The 16,850-nt window shown below is 43.8% G+C and overlaps 1 protein-coding gene across 3 annotated transcripts; it reads left to right on the top strand.

Annotated features, from left to right (window-relative positions):
• Window positions 1-3,969: 3,969 nt before the first annotated feature.
• cracr2aa (calcium release activated channel regulator 2Aa) lies at window positions 3,970-15,703 on the top strand. 3 transcript variants are annotated; one of them, XM_079743327.1, is made up of 17 exons: window positions 3,970-4,268; window positions 5,311-5,422; window positions 5,684-5,864; window positions 7,660-7,806; window positions 7,897-7,987; window positions 8,358-8,453; window positions 9,750-9,937; window positions 10,141-10,212; window positions 10,497-10,542; window positions 10,646-10,728; window positions 11,528-11,885; window positions 12,197-12,290; window positions 12,710-12,791; window positions 13,413-13,527; window positions 13,931-14,032; window positions 14,738-14,814; window positions 15,358-15,703. In XM_079743327.1, the coding sequence occupies exons 1-17, from the start codon at window positions 4,017-4,019 to the stop codon at window positions 15,443-15,445; spliced, it is 2,184 nt and encodes a 727-aa protein (XP_079599453.1). In that variant the 5' UTR covers window positions 3,970-4,016; the 3' UTR covers window positions 15,446-15,703. The 3 variants fall into 3 exon arrangements, with proteins under 3 accessions (XP_079599453.1, XP_079599454.1, XP_079599452.1); XM_079743326.1 differs by having other exon boundaries at window positions 3,971-4,268; window positions 12,158-12,290; XM_079743328.1 differs by lacking the exon at window positions 10,141-10,212 and having other exon boundaries at window positions 12,158-12,290.
• Window positions 15,704-16,850: the final 1,147 nt, after the last annotated feature.

The following is a 16,850-nucleotide window of genomic DNA, read 5'->3' as shown; positions in this document are numbered from 1 at the left end:
TGTACAAATCTGGTTGCCCTCTGGAGTAACCAGGTTAAGATCTGGTTAAACTGGTGAAAAAAAGGTAACATCTTGACGTACCTCTGGAGCAACCAGGCTAACATCTGGCTAACCTCTGGAGTAAGCAGGGTAACGTCTGGTTAACATCTGGAGTAAACAGGCTAACATCTGGACTAACCAAGCTAACATCTGGACTAACCACGTTAAAGCCTGGTGTACATCTGAAGTAACCATGTTACCATCTGGAGCAACCATGTTAACACCTGGAGTAACAAGGTTAACATGGTTAACATGTAAACTGTTAACTGTAAAAATCTAGTTGACCTCTAGAATTACCAAGCAAACATCTGGAATAACCTCTGGATTAACCAGGCTGACATCTTGTTAACATCTGGTGTAACCAGGCTAACACCTGGCTTACCTCTGGAGTAACCAAGTTAACATCTGGACTTACCAGGCTAACGTCTGGTTTACATCTTGAGTTAGCAAGTTCAGGAGGGTCTGAAGGATGGCTCTGAACTACAGTGATCTGAGTTCAATTTAGTGGTTCAGCTGATTCAGAGAACAGCGTAATGGATCTGAGGGATCAGTTGAGGGTGTTGTCTCTTATATGCATGAAAACCGTCTGGAAACAAGGCATTCAAAATGTATTTAGTGTTAATGTTGAGGCTCCCGTGAACTGTTAAAGTATTACAGGCTTAAAGCTTAAGGTTTACATCTTAAATCTCTTGAAGATCAGCTAGAGTGATGCGGTCACTAAGAAAACAAATATCTTATTCTACTTATTTTAATTAATGAACCAAAATAATCCCTTTTGTTTGTAGTTATTGGGTTGTTCCATAAAGAGTATTTCCCTAGAACAAATTAGATGCCCCTGAGCGAAATGTTAATCATTAACGTGTTTAAAGTCTAAATTTATTAGTTTGAATATTTTATGTTGGTAACCAAATAAATAGGGGATGGATCGAGGGACAAGACGCAGGAGAACCTTTTCTTTAAACAAACAGAACCACTGTGCGAGTTTCACCTTGACTAATTATCATATTACCCATTTTATTTTACTAATGTACGGCATACAGTATATTTGCCGAAGATTTGTTTAAATGTTTTTATTTTGTGTTATAACCCTGATGTCAAAGATACAAGTCATGATGGCCCAATATTTTAAAAGCAAAAAAGAATAAATGTGCTTCCCTTGTATCTTGAATAAAATAAACAAATAAAACAAAGGGTGATTTATGTTATTTGTGATTTTGTGTATATGAATGTGTTGGATCCCATGTGGCAGACCTTTACAGTGGAGAGATAGCTTAGCCCGACTCCCAACAAAAGGAACTGACACCTATCAATTATGTCCTGGGGTTGGTGCTTTCTTTTTTGAAAACATATCTTTCATATCTCGTAACCAGGATCTCAGCATATCTTTAAACTTAGTTTGTTTGGTATTGTATAAACAGACTCATTGTGGGTTTGAACCTTATCTGTGGTGGGCGTTTCCACATTTTTTTTTCACGACATTGAGTCATGTCAACGCAGTGAGGAGGCAAGAGAATTAAGACTAAAGCAGTATTTTTTTTAACTTCAGCGAGTTATAGTCTGCAGCTGATCGTGATTTGCTTACAGCTAAGGAACATATTAAATAAACACACTTTAATAAATGAACATTCAAACCGACAGCATAAATACATATTTACAAAGTTGGGAGAGCTGAATTTAGGCTAAGTCAAAAGGACTACCCTTCCCTTCAACCCACTTTGTCAAACGCTCTCACTCATTCATACTCACTCTTAATAATAGAAATCAACATGCTTGGAGTGAGTGTCTGCCGAGGGTCCTGTTGTGTGTGGTCGTATGTCTCCTGCTCTAGGCTTCAGAGCCTCAGCGATCAGAGGGCAGAATCACTTGTAGCTCTCTGACAAGATGGGTGTAACTCAAATCTGTCTGGCGTGTGCCAACTTCCAATAGGTCTCATATTATAATAACCCCAAATAAGGACCCTCTCTTCCGACTTTGAATATGAAGCAACCAATTTATTTATATTTTTAGTCTATGTGAAATGTGAAATAATAGAGTTTAAGCGGAGGCAGGACCATGTCGTAGTGTCGCTGTGGTTTCCCATAGATGGCTCGTCAGAGTCCCACCCCTAAGTCAACTCAGTCGGTGCCTCCGTCACATTCCTGTAGCTGCGGGTTGTAGTCTTATGAACAGCGTCAGCGGACCAACAAGAAAGCTGCCTGAACAATAACACTACATCGGAGCAAATGAGTCGCCCAACAGGCCTCCTCTTCACTTGATAAAGTAACCACTGTGAGTATCGTCTCTTGTTCACACGCAAGTCCTCAAGTGTGCTGTTTGGAATATATTAAACTAGATTGCTAGTCAAATCATCTGTTCAATTCAGTTGTCAGTTTGACTCTGATCTCTTCCTGTACTGTCAGTGCGAACGTATTGTAGCAAAAAGACAATGCTTTTGGCGAAGGAAGTTTCCCAATAGAGAAACACGTTGGCCCTCAAGACGAGGAGGTTACCAGGAAGTTAAATGCAGATGTAGCATTTTTTTTTCCATGTTGTGTGTTGTCCTTTTTAATCCTCGTTTGAATATAAATAACGTGACATTACTGTGGTCAAGTTGGTAAATGGTATTTCATCATGAAAAGGAAATGAATGACAAATATTTTCCAACGCCAAGTGCCACTTGTTTAACTTGAAACACCTGCCACAAAGACCCAGGCTGGAGGAGGTAAACTATAGGTGTGTGACCAACTCTCTGTTTCAACATGTAACATAACTGGATGCACATTGGTTGTTAAGTAATGTTTATGCATATGTGACCGTGATGGAATAGTCTCAACTACTTGAGACCCCTTTAATTTCCCTTTTGTACAAATGTGCAGGTTTGGCACTCGGCCACACTAAAAACTGCTTAGTGGGGTTTTCCCATGCTTAACCTGTATGCATGGTGACAGAAACGTTATATACAGGCTTTGTTATAGTGTAATAATAGACATTGTTAAAAAACATTGTGAGGGAAAAGATTGAAAGAAAGTTGCATGTGTGCATTTCTGTCATTTATTTTTGGTTTGCATGATAGGGAGGGTTTAACTTGTATTTGTGTGTAGTGTTGAACTGACTCATCCAACACGCATTACTGCCTTCCTCAGAAGGCAGTCTTCCAAACCAGTGCCCCCTGAATGCAAACCTGCATATGTGCCACCACCATGCCTGGGTTAAACCAGTCAATATGTCCAGGCCAGCAGAATCATCTCAGCGAACCAAAAACTTAGTTTAATACTGGTCATCATCAGAAGTATGAAACAAGTTTTAGTTCCTGAATCAATAGACCATTGTCAATGTGGCGTAATCGTAAGACAATCAGTGGTGTCACTATCAACTGTAATTATGGGTCTGCTTTTATAAACCAGGGCAGGACCGCCTTGTTTATCAGCATTTATCTTGTATTGTAGGACACACCGTCTCACCTTTTTTAGATGCTGGTGTGTTATTAGCTCAGAGTTGGTCTAAGTTGTTAAAGCTCTCACTCTCTGGGTGACGTTAATGTTTTTTACAAAGTGCGTTTAACTTTGACATTAGATTTTTTTAAATTGGAACTATTGTAATCATCTTCTTAAAGGCACACCATAAGCACATTTTTGGTGTACAACCCTACCATATGTTACACAATGGGTAGTTATGCATGCAAACTGTGACCTAATATATTCAAGGTTTTCCTCAAGACAATGACCTAACTAATCTTTCATTGGACACTAGATTGTTGAAATCGGAGAGTGCCCATTCTTTTCAAACTGGACTCCACGTTCCCCATCTCCTCCAGCCTCTATCTTCCAGCCTCCATCGGATCATTAAAGAGGCGGTTGCTAAGAGATGACGGGCGGTGACATCGTTGAGAGCCCCTGATGTTGAGCAGCCTGAAGCTCCACTCCTGGTTCACTCCACCTAGCTGCCGTGTGACAGAGCTCCGGGGAAGAGGGGGGGGGGGGGGGTGACACTTTCAGACCATGGCCGCCTACATCAAAACCAGTGCAGCCGCCAGCAACAGCACCAACACCACTACCACCACCACCACTACCACCACCCACACCGCTGTGGGGGGGACCGCAGAGCCCAGCCCGGTGAGCGTGGAAGAACCAGCATTCAGGAATGGGGACGCGGCGTCCCCGAACGCCAATACCATCATGGAGAAGACCCAGGAGCTGTTCCAGATGTGTGATGTGGAGGGCAAGGGCTTCGTCACCCGGCGGGACTTGCAGGTAAGGGGGCTCGACGAGGGGGAGAGATCACTGCTGTGGGACTGGAGCTGAAGTGTTAGTATAAAGTTTTCAAGGAAACAGGCACTTATGTTGGACCGTATTTGGATGAAGAAGTGGTTGTTTGTGAATTATTTTTTTGGTTGCAGAAGATGAGCGATATTTGACAGTATTAATGTGTTTTGTTCGATCTAGACTATGACAATGTGAAAATATATTTGTTCTAAAAAGGATTTAGACATCAATAATTGTATCTAATTAATATAACGATTATTTAACTGAATTTCCTTTTTATTATTATATGACTGTTTATATTCTTTGTCCATGAACAAGGACTGGATCATGTTCACCACCAAAGTATAAAATGAACACCTGTAACACATTATTAATATATTTCTTTTGGTTTGCAATAAGGCAGCCGTTTAGATAATATCCGCACGGTTCTGAAGACACTGGGTACACGCCTCCATGTTCAATTCAGACCCGCATGAAAGAGACGGACAGGAAGCCACAGCGCGCACAAGCGCTGAGAAGCGTCGCGGCGGCTTTGTCCTGTGGCTCCTCCAGCCTTATTGTTGTGCAGATACATGCGGCCCCCCGATATTCATCCCCCCGGCATGCTCCTTTTGATGATCCACTTGTGAGCCCACGCGGGGACGAGAATAATCCAAGCTTTGATCTGGGGGTTGGTTGTAATAGTTCTCAAATGCGTGAGGTGGTCCCTAATGGCTCCTCTGCTCACATGATAGACAAGCAAGTGAAAAGTGTTATTTAAATACGCGCTTGGATCCAGCACGTCCTCAACAGCTCTACCCGACCCTGAAATCTCCGTTTAGGTTACGCATGGTTAATGTCATGTGATGTGTTCTGCCCGCAAGAGAGGGTTAAGGTACAATAAATGCAACTGCAAGATATTCAGCTATTCACACACACACACACCCACACACACTTTTAACAATGTTTTCTGTGTTGCCAAAGTTTTATGCCAACCTTGAAAGTCCTTGACCTATACCATAACGTGTGTTTTCTGCGTTGTCTTGAACAGCGGTTAAACGTGGAGGTGCCCCTGAACGCAGACGAGCTGGAGAAGGTGTTCGACACACTGGACACCGACGGAAACGGCTACCTCACACTCGACGAGTTCTCTTCTGGCTTCAGTACGTTCCCACATTGCTCTTTACAGATTTGTTATTCTATATAGGGCTAATTATTTTAATTGTTATTTTTAATTATTTTCCATTCTATTTGTCACTTTATTTTTATATTTAAAAGTTGCACAATCTCTGCAGGCACTGCCACTTTTCATTTCCCTGCATTTCTTGTATATACTGTATGTGTGACTTATAAAACTTTTGAGTCTTGAAACATTGTTCCCCGCCAAGCCAAGCTCTTAAACCCACAGCCTGTCGTTCCTTTAGGTGAGTTCCTGTGTTCCCAGAGGAGCTCGGTGACGGAGGAGGCTAGGAGGCCGGGCAAAGGCAGGTCAGAGGCCATGTCCCAGAGCCAGTGGGAGACCAAGCTAGTGGCCAGCGAGGATGAGGAGGAGAAACACTTCTGCATGCTCATGGAGTCTCTGGGGGCAAGCAATGTGTTTGAAGAGTGAGTTCCTGCATTCACTCTATGAGCGTGCTTTTGTTTCCGTTTGTATTTGCTCACGCTTGTTTTGGCGTTCATGTGTCATTGTGTATATTTGCGCACTCTCTGTTTGTGCTGTTGGGGTTGAAGGTCACCACTATCCCCCCCTCATACCTTAAGTCAACGTGGTGCCATACTGTGAGAGTCACACCCGCTGGGCTAAACAAACCAAACACCTTCCTACTCTGTTTGTCCTTTCTTCTCACGTAACATGCCTCAATATTAAGGAACAAAATCCCTAATACCCTCTTAAGTCTATCATATTGCCGACCATACAAAATGCCGTACCATTTAATCCGATTATCTCCATGGACTAACAATAATATTTCACTTTTCATTTATTTATTTTATCCCGGATATTTGTATCTTCACCTTTTTTAGTAATTTGAATAAGTATCTCAATATGACAAGAGAATCGTCAGGAAATATATGTGAGGTTTCCCTGGAAAAGACTGTACCATATGGTTAAAAATTGTCCGTATGGAATATAAAGGTAAAATGGCATGCAGCCGGTGCATGTACATGTTCGGCAAAATGGTCAAAATAAGGGTTGATCGTGATTAGGCTGATTAATGGCAGGTGTGTAGGAAGGAACCAGACGTGTGCATGATGAGCTCCACTGGGTCCTAGTGCCGACAGTGATCTACATTCATAGATGCCGCACTGACTGCCTTGACCCGATGCTGCGATTCGTCATCAAGCCACCATGTTGGAAAGGCCAAGAGCAACCTGATAGCAAATACAATCAAATAGGAGAGCTGTCGCTTTTCACGAGCACTATCAGGTTTCTCAAACGATTGATAAAAAAATATTTTCTCTTTTCCTTGTATAAAAAACGGCTCATTGAAGTTAGTTGTGAAAGCAAACATTTTAGTGCTTTGTTGTAGTTTTAGAAAGAAAGGTGAACTTGTTGACTTGTATTAGTTTACAGGCCAGCCTTTCGAATATGGTGGCGATGTTGACGTATGATCCAAAGTGCCAATACAGCGTCTGTGTATTTTATATCTTAATGCAAGTGCCGGCCCATCTGTTTTCTTGTGTCAAGGCAGGTCTATCACGCTTGGGCCTCAAATAGGTCTGGCGGCTGCCAATCATAGAGCTGCTGACATTATAATCCTAGCCTATGATTACACGGCTTACTTGGTATGAAGGTGTACGTCAATAACTGTGCCTTCAAGAGGGAGAGAAGAGCATCCTCCAATGCCTGAGTGGACTCACCTTTAGCAAATAACAGGAGCTCAATAAAAGTCAACAGTGAATGAAGTTCTATTGACTTCAGCATGCCTGCCAGCCCAGGCTGTCATTACACAACACATCACTTTTCAGTCATGGTCAGAATAGGATATAGTTATGGGATATTGCCCTCAGTGTTTCATCAAGCGGAACTTGATGAAAACTTTAATGTGGATTTTCAAACCACAATGGCGTGAGTTCACAAAACCAAAAGCCAAAATCGGTCATTCATGTTCCTTTGAGCTTTTTTGTTAATAGCTTCAAGGCCAATGCAATGTTCCTCTGGAGGTAAATGGATGTTGTGGAGAGTGTGTGGACGATGGCTGGTTTGAGCAGCCTCACCCGGCCCCAGAGTCCAATCAGTCTGCCTCGGGGCCAGGTGAGGCTGCTCAAACCAGCCACCCCCCCCACACCCTCCACGTGGGTATTAAATCAGGTCCCTCTGCTGACACATCTGTCAAGTTGTTTCTTCCTCAGTACCAGTTTCCCAACCTTGTGTTTTCTGCCTTCCCCTGTGTCCCATTAGTCCCAGTGAGGTGCGCAGTCTGTGGGCTCAGCTGAGTCGGGACGAGCCCCACCTCCTCTCTAACTTCGAGGAGTTCCTGGCCCGGGTGACCGTGCAGATCAAGGACGCCAACCAGGAGAAGAGGGAGATGGAGAGCGCCATGAGAAGGTCAGCCCGCAGGAGCGGTGTTGATAAGTGTTTTGTGGATCACATCGACAATACGTTTAATACACCGTCCCTATTGGTTTATTCATGAAGGAAAGCGGCCACACACGATGACGAGATCCAGTCCTTGTATGAGGAGATGGAGCAGCAGATTAAAGATGAAAAGGACCGTATCCTCCAGCAGGTATCATGTGTATTGCAAGCTTACGTTGACCCTGACACCGCTCTCTCTCTCTGTCTGTGTGGTTTAACAATTGTGATATAATCCTACTCCGCCTATTCACAGTTATCTCCTTTCTCTGCTCTCTTCACTATTTTTACAAACATTATTATTGAGATGGAAGTCGCGATTTGAAAAGGAGGAATGATTCTTATCATATATATATTTCCCCTCGTATAAACTGGATGTGGTCACTCAGTGTTGGTCTTGCATGTGTTATTGTAGCCAATCGGAGCCTTTAGTCAAGACGGTATTTAATACAGACACAAGGGGAATGTGACGGGTCTCGATAACGGTCCAATGAACTCTGATTCCCCGTGCCCTCCGGCTGCAGGATTCCGAGCAGTTCCTGACTCGCAGCCAGGACCTGGCGGTCCAGCTGTCCAGCAAGGAGAGCGAGCTGGACCAGCTGTTCCAGAAGCAGAGCAGGGTGAGAAAGCCCTACCTTCATCATCTGAAACAGCGTGGTACAGCTTTCTCCTCGCCCCTGAACGGACTGAAAGGCCCACCATGAAAGGGTTAATGCGTGTAAATTTCATGGGATTATTATTATCACTCTATTCAACGCACCAGTGCAGAAGAAACCATTTGGGTAACTGAATATCCTGAATCTTCGCAAATTGACATTGACCCCATGTAATTAAAGTTGTAATTTATAGTTGGAGGCGTGATTCTTTCAGAAAGTGTTCTGTCCACTCAAACTGGCTGTGCAACTGTGTGACTCAAACTAGCGTAGCTCTGCTGGCTTGATGGTGTGAGTGGGAGGGGTTTAGGGAGTGTCTATTTAAATACTTGTATAGAATATATCCTTTTGATAGGATGTGATTTTATTGCTTCGATTAATGAAATCACATTGGATCAGCATGGCCCACAGACGTGTCTGTGTCATTTAAGCCACAAGCTAGACTTCTTTAACCCACTATGACACCCCTGTAAAACTCTACTACTACTCTACTATTTAACATCCTGTTTAAGACATAACACGTGGTGTTCTGAGTGAGGTGAGAAAAACAACATTCTGTCACTGAATGAATCAGAAAAGTCTCTCTCTCTTTGTCTCTCTGTCTCTGTCTCTGTCTCTCTGTCTCTGTCTGTCTCTATGTCTGTGTGTGTCTCTCTGTCTCTGTCTGTCTCTTTGTCTCTGTCTCTCTGTCTGTCTCTATGTCTGTGTCTGTCTCTCTGTCTGTCTCTATGTCTGTGTGTGTCTCTATGTCTCTGTCTGTCTCTCTGTCTCTTTCTGTCTCTATGTCTGTGTGTGTCTCTCTGTCTCTGTCTGTCTCTTTGTCTCTGTCTCTCTGTCTGTCTCTATGTCTGTGTGTGTCTCTCTGTCTCTGTCTGTCTCTCTGTCTCTGTCTGTCTCTCTGTCTCTGTGTCTCTATGTCTCTGTCTGTCTCTATGTCTGTGTGTGTCTCTGTCTCTGTCTGTCTCTATGTCTCTGTCTGTCTCTCTCTCTCCGTCTGTCTGTCTGTCTCTGTGTCTCTATGTCTGTGTGTGTCTCTCTGTCTCTGTCTGTCTCTCTGTCTGTGTCTGTCTCTCTGTCTCTGTGTCTCTATGTCTGTGTCTGTCTCTCTGTCTGTGTCTGTCTCTGTCTCTGTGTCTCTATGTCTGTGTCTGTCTCTCTGTCTGTCTCTCTGTCTCTGTGTCTCTATGTCTGTGTCTGTCTCTCTGTCTCTGTCTGTCTCTCTGTCTCTGTGTCTCTATGTCTGTGTGTGTGTGTCATGTCCAGTTGGAGCGGCAGTGCACGGAGCTGCACAGCGAGCAGCACGTGACCAAAGAGGAGAATGTGAAGCTGAGGCAGACCAACGAGGAGCTGGTGTCGGAGCTGGACCTCACCAACCAGGAGCTGGCGCTGGCCCAGGACCAGCTGGGCCAGCTGCAGGAGCAGTCCTCGCGCCTCCAGCAGCAGAAGGAGATGTGAGTCCTGGCTGCTTTAGTTCCTCCCTTCGAGATACGGGCTGTGGGAGGCCGGCGTCGGATGGGTTAATGACACATTTCCGAAGCTATACAGAAGTGAAGACCTTTGTGTTTGTGGATGTGGATGCATGTGAGAGGACTTTCAAAACAGAAGGGTCAAGTATACGACCTTACCTCACCCGCTACTTGTCGTTTGCCACCAGGGAAATGTACAGGGTCACTGAGGGTATGCAGAGGGAGCAGGCCAGCCTGATTAAACAACTGGACCTGCTGAGGTATGGCGAGCCAGCCGGCCACTAGAGGGAGGACGTTCACTGCGCTGTCGTGTTTTCTTTGCCGTCGCACTGTAGGCTGCACGACATGTTCACCGCTTGATCATCAGTGAGGAGCAACAGCAGAGTGAAAGGACTAAAGCGTCACCTAATCTATAAAACACTTTGAATGGATAGACCGCTGCCATGCTAGAACAATACCATTTCAATTCACTTATACAGTTCTAATCTGTTTTTGATAGCGTTCTGCTGTTCTGCTTGGTCTTAATGTTTTTTTTGTTGTCTAGGGAAATGAACAAACACCTACGGGATGAACGGGACGTGTGCTACCTGGTACTGTTGCATTGGATTCTATTAGATAGAGAATCGGTTTAACTGCATCCATATAAATCATTACATTTAGCTCGGCCACTAAAATAATTGTTTTGTCTTACAGACACCAAAGAACTCTGTGCCAAACCAAAATTGCAGCCAGATGCCGTTTTTAAATACTATGAATCCTACAACAAAGCGGTTCAGGTAAAACCCCTTTTAACTTAACACGGTAATCTATTAGGAAAAATAGGGTGCTTTGGAGAGTAATTCCCCTCATTCACTAGCTGTGTGAAGCTGCCATCTGGGGGATGCATGGTTTCAAGTACGTGCCAAAAATGCTAAACCCACACTAGCTATCATAGTCAAGAGGTGAGGAACTATTATGGAAACAAAATTGGGAAAATCTGTGTGCGGATTTTTTTTTTTTATTTAACCGTTTTTTTTATAAATATTTTTGTTTCTCATAAGAAAAATCTCTTTCTCTGTATTCTCGCAAGTTTATACACTCAGAATGGGGCCTTGTTTTACCTATATTTGTATATCTTTGTTGGTGCATTAAACTAGGCATAAAATAATTCTGTCTGTGATGGCAAGTTACCAGAATGTATTCCTCACTGTGAGTGAGTGCTGGCACTACCATAGAGGGTTTCTTTGCGAATTAACCATTTTGAAGGGAGGGATTTTTGAACACTCTTAATATGCAGAGTCAGTGTCAGCTCTGTACTTGTTGTTATGGAAATGTGATTTCCATAAATGTCAATTTATTGTGTTTTTTTTCAGTGCCAATTTTTTCAGTAGGCTTAAAAGTCTTTGATCGCTGGATAAATGTGCTTGGTATACTTAATACATTTTTATACATCAAACCTGCTAACAGGAGAAAAAAAGGATTTTAATAAAAGAAAATCCCTTTTTATTAAGAGAGCACCAACCTATTGAAACTTCTACCGGTGCTCCGAAGTTTGTGGAAGTCGGGGGCTACGTATCAAGACCTGTTTTCCCACAGTGAGGAGGTCAAAGGGGTCCCCCGCGCATCCAAGAAGGCCCTTCCAGCCAGCAGACCCGCGCCCCCGTGGACCCCCAACCCGGGGGAGGCTGCAGAGGGACGGGCGGCAGGGCGCTCCAGAGGACACCTGCAGAGGATCATCTCCATCGAGGAGGACCCCCTGCCCCATCTGCTGCAGGCCCCGCCCCCGCTGCACACCTGGAGCAGGGTGGAGGAGGAGGAGGAGGAGGAGGAGGAGGAGGAGGGCATGGACTTGGTGATGAGCGATATCCGCTCCCCCGCGCCCCGGGCAGCACGGGACAAAGACGCGCCCACCTCCCCCCGAGGTCAGCCGGTGGGGAAGGAGACCAGCTTTAAGGTGAGCCTGGTGCCGCCGTGGGCGCCGCCTACTCTGGACGAGGCAGCGGATGGGGTCCCCTGGTTGGGCTTCTTGATCATCTCCGGTTATGGGGGGTGTTGTGGGGGGTAGAGGATAGTTTCACCATAGTAACGTGAGAGAGGTCTGGCCTTTTGGTTTCAAAGAGGGTAATCGGTTACATCACTTACAACCTACAGAATGTATAACGTCTCCGACTGCTATATTAAGGATCCTGTGATGCTGAGCCCACCCTTGCCTCTAATGCTGTTCAGGAGGAAGCGGCAATTTTGCCCCCTGACCGCCTGTTCAAGATCATTCTAGTGGGGAACTCCAGCGTCGGGAAGACTTCCCTCCTCAAACGCTTTTGTGACGACTGCTTCTACCCCGGCACCTCGGCTACTGTGGGTATGTAGAGCAGAGACACAGCTGGGCATATATACACAGACTGACAGACAGACAGACAGACAATGCACACGGAGGCAGTGGGCGCATATGATTTCCACTCCTATATATTTCTTCCTGTGAACCGAGATATCCAAACAGCTGACATTGAGGTCAAACTATAAATTCCCAATGCACTTTGGTCACTGTTTCTTACAGAAAGTTGCAAAACAATGTAAAGGAAAGCTGTCGGGGATTGCAATACTGTCTGTGTCCCATCCAAAATAATTCCCCAAACAGTAAAGCATATAATATCTCTGATATGAAAAATTAACACCTTTTAATGTTTATAAGAAGCTAACAAGATGATGATAATGGGACATATTGCAGGACACCCTTATAGTTATGGAACGATAATAACCCAATCCTGCTTCTATTGTTAGGCGTGGACTTCAGTGTGAAGACAATACTGGTGGACAACAGCCAGGTGGCGCTGCAGATGTGGGACACGGCAGGGCAGGAGAGGTGAGGCGTAGTGCCAGCGCGTCTGACCCAGGCCATTACTGAGTCTGGATAGAGGAATTGATGTGGGGGTTCTGAGCTCCCCTGGTTTGGCAGTTTGCTCATTAAATTCACATTGGTTGAAAAAAACCCACATATTCCTGTCCTGTCGTTCCAGGAGACTCTTAAGGCTTAAGAGGGTGGGTGGGTGGGGGGACTAACCTGCAAAGCTAGACTACCCATATTTTCAATTTGTCTGAGTTGTTTCTCGAGGCACCCTTAAAGAGCCAAGAAAGAGACATTTTAAAAACAAAACAATAATTTCGGAAGCCTTTTAGAGTGGGTGCAGACAGACACAGCACAGGGACGTGCACAAGAATCTTTTTGGTAAATGGGAAATAGACTGCATTTATATAGCGCTTTTTTCCAAAGCGCTTTACAATATTGCCGGACTCTCACCCATTCACCACACATTTACACAACGACGGCAGTCAACCATGCAAGCAACCTTGCGGTTACCAGCCAGCCTGCTCTGCATCCTGAGATCCTGCCGCCGTTTTTCCGGCGAAGCGTCAACCATCAGCTTAACAAAAGCGCTGCCGCTCACCTTGTCTCGCCTGCTGTTGGCTCCGCCCCCTCCTGCAGGTACCGCAGCATCACCAAGCAGTTCTTCCGCAAGGTCGACGGCGTGGTGGTTATGTACGACATCACGTCTGAGCTCACTTTCACCGGCGTGAGGCAGTGGTTGAGCAGTGTGCAGGTGAGGCCTGTGTTATTGCTCCCACAAACAGCTGTACAATGGAGGGAAATGCAAATGTGTCCGTATCCATCAGGAGGAAAAGGGTTTTGAGTTAAAAAAAAAAAAAGTGAATTTCAAGAACGATACTGCATTCATGAAGTTCTTAATGACTGTTAATGCACAGTTGAATGGATATGGGAAAAGTAGATGTTGCTATACGATATCTAATTTTTCGGGGTAATATTAAGATCGATATTTGTAGATTAGTAGAAGTAATCTGATACCGTATGGATTGCTGCTCATGTATTATACGGTTTTATTCATATTCTGATGGCGTTAAATGGAGTTTGGAGGTTTTAATAGCCTGTACAAGCCTAATCATCTCATGTGTTTTTATGATTTTCTTTTTATTGTGTGCCTTTAGGAAGATGCAGATGAGGAAATCCCCGTAATGATCCTGGGGAACAAAACAGACAAGGAGAGGGACCGGGAGGTCCAAACTGCAGAGGGGGAGAGACTAGCTAAGGTCGGTCCGTGTGTTTCTCTTGTAAAATAAGCTCTTGGATCAATGCTAATGAGCTGATTCAGTCTACCTTATCTTAATAAGTTAAACGTTAAAGGCTTAATGATTCACAAAAGTTAACCCTATATACATTTAATTTGGTATAATTAGTGCTATTTATGGTTTGCTTCATTATTAATTATTATTCTACCTAAGACAAGTTCATGCTTAATTTCATTACATATTTTTAGTTTGATTTATACTCTATTCCATGTGACCTTTTAGTTCATTAGGTTAATGTACAAAACAGCATTCATGCATACATTGTTATTGGCTCTGGCTTCACCTGAAAAGGAGAAAATGAATTTACATTGTCTGAAGTGAACATAAATGGGCTGTGGACATAACATAGCTACATTTGCATGGTGAGATTAGCTCACACCGCCCTATTCCAGAGGCCTCCCGTCTCCCAGTGAACCCCATTATACACAGGAATCCACACATAATGGTGCTCCATTAGTACAACTGTGCTTGTTTATCATTGTGCTTGTGCAGAAAGCCATTAGTTCAATTTATCCCAATCTCTGATATTATCGTTATTCTCTTCTTTCTGCCTGATCATCAGCGACAAAAAACAGTTGGGTCGCATCCACAGCTTTCTGCATTCGGGCCTTTTCCTTGTTTGTGGATAATTACAGCCATCATGGTCGCTTGTCTCTCTCCTTTCAGGACGGCCAGTTCATTTTCTATGAATGCAGTGCGTGCTCAGGACACAATGTGATGGAGTCCATGGTGCATATGGCAAGGTGAGCATTGTCCCTGTGTAATGGAGAAACCACACTAAACCTTAACAGATATGTAATTATTCATTAATTTTCTCCCTACGAGAGGCACAAAGAACACCAGATTGAAATCAGTCTGTTGGTTTGGGAAACGGAACAGGGAGAATGAGAAGCGCTGCCAATTATATTGTACCATTTGTGTTTCTCAATACGTGAGCTGGATTTATATTTCTGTGCACAGCCCGTGGAAGATGCACATCGCGACTTTGAGCAGAGCCGCCTGCATCACTCTTCTGATTCATCCCTTTAATGTGTACACAAGGGGGCAGTATAGGGCTTTCATCCCCAACAAACGTTTGTTAAACAAAAGTGTGAATCTGGAAACTGAATCATGAGACAAAACTTTTTGCAAAATGTGGGCCTACTGCTGAAAAGCTGTTGGTGTATCGCAACCCACTGAAAATAGATTGTTTTGATCATGCCGGGTGCATTCACTTTGTGTTTGTGTACGGTGTAATTTGGCCCTGTGTAAAAGCAACGGCCCTGACGCACTGCTTCCGTCTGTAGAATACTGAAGGAACAAGAGGACAGAGCCAAGGAGAAGACGGTCCGTCTGGCCGACAGCCCCTCACAGAAGACGCGTGCGTGTTGCTGACCACACACACATGCACACACTGTTCTCCCACTCCCTTTACTGTCAGCTCACAGACCCAATGGTTCAAGCGCACATTCAAGAGCATATTTTAAAGATATTTTATTAAAAATATATAAATGGATATGTGTAAACTGTAAAAAATAGATTAAAATTGTATTTTAGTAGTAGTGTTGTACATAACCCGATGTTATTACTGATGTTCTATTGTTGGACATGTTGTCAAGTGTTATTTATTTATTAAAGATTTTGTGCCAGTCATTGCATTGATTGTATTGGCCACCACACGTATATATTTATCATCAATGTATCTTTAGAAGGCCCCAGATATGAATGGTTAGAGGACTGATGGAAAGACCAAGGATGTACAATGGGTTTTACTGTTTGGCATTGGACTATTGTCACGCTGCACTATGAAACGGTTAATAGCAGAAATCATAACAATACAATCACTTTAATTTCATAGCACCTTTCATTACAATTCACAAAGTGCTTCACATTAACACATGGCAATGACAGTATAATGTAATGGAAAACTGAATAACAAATATGAGCTTAACTGAGTGCCTCATTAACCTACTGTAGTGTCATCGTGGGCATGTGGAATCATTGTTTATTCATGCTAATTGTGGAAATTTGGGCGGCTCATTCAACCAATTAACCTAATGTTTACATTCCCCATTACATTCTTATAGCCATCTGACTATGTGGCCATCGAGACACACCAACATTTTGCCTCATTAGGGAAACTTGTTTTGTCTGCTTTATGAATAGCACACGATTCAGATTTGTACTTCTAATCACCGCAGGGTGTTCCCGACATGTTGTGAGGCACATAACCCTGACATTGGGTCTATATAAAGTGTTGAGCAGGACAATGGGCAGATCTGTCCCAGAGGTGTTTATTGGTGAACTGGATCGATGTCTAGGTGATTTACTGGAGGAGGTAGCGTTCCAAGCACCACCTTGTTAAAGACCTTATTGAGAACAGGCGAACAACATCACTGTCTTTGAAGATCAAGGATCAACACTCATGAGACCCCATTGGAACATGTCTCCACACGTATACGTTTTGTTTAAGTTAACCAGCCAAAGCACTCCAATCCTGACTCAATTATGAATGCAACAAATTAAATATGTAAGCAAAATAAGACACCCATTGCTGGCTGTTAAATCCTCTTCAGAAAGGACCCGTTGGATGCATTTGAGAACAGTGCAAAATTCTGGCCAAACCCTAGGCTGACCAGCAGTATTGTGCAATATAGTGATACCAGATAAATGATACCAATAGTTCAAAGGTCATTTAAAATATGTACGCTATCAGAATCGATTGCAGAGTGAGTAGAACAGCGTGTTCGGAGTGCAGTCAGAGCAGTGAGCTCCCATCTTATCATAAAGCACACAGCAC

This window comes from Pollachius pollachius (genome assembly GCF_949987615.1).
Source record: "Pollachius pollachius genome assembly, chromosome: 9".
Lineage (NCBI taxonomy): Eukaryota > Metazoa > Chordata > Actinopteri > Gadiformes > Gadidae > Pollachius > Pollachius pollachius.
This window is presented reverse-complemented; position numbering and strand designations above follow the sequence as displayed.

What these genes read in the sequence shown, in the direction of transcription:
- cracr2aa (XM_079743326.1), top strand. Translation starts at nt 4,017, where the DNA reads ATGGCCGCCTACATCAAAACCAGTGCAGCCGCCAGCAACAGCACCAAC. An exon ending in CTCCAGCAGCAGAAGGAGAT is followed by an intron (nt 9,938 to 10,140) that starts GTGAGTCCTGGC and finishes GTTTGCCACCAG; the next exon opens with GGAAATGTACAGGGTCACTG. An exon ending in CCTACAACAAAGCGGTTCAG is followed by an intron (nt 10,729 to 11,527) that starts GTAAAACCCCTT and finishes GTTTTCCCACAG; the next exon opens with TGAGGAGGTCAAAGGGGTCC.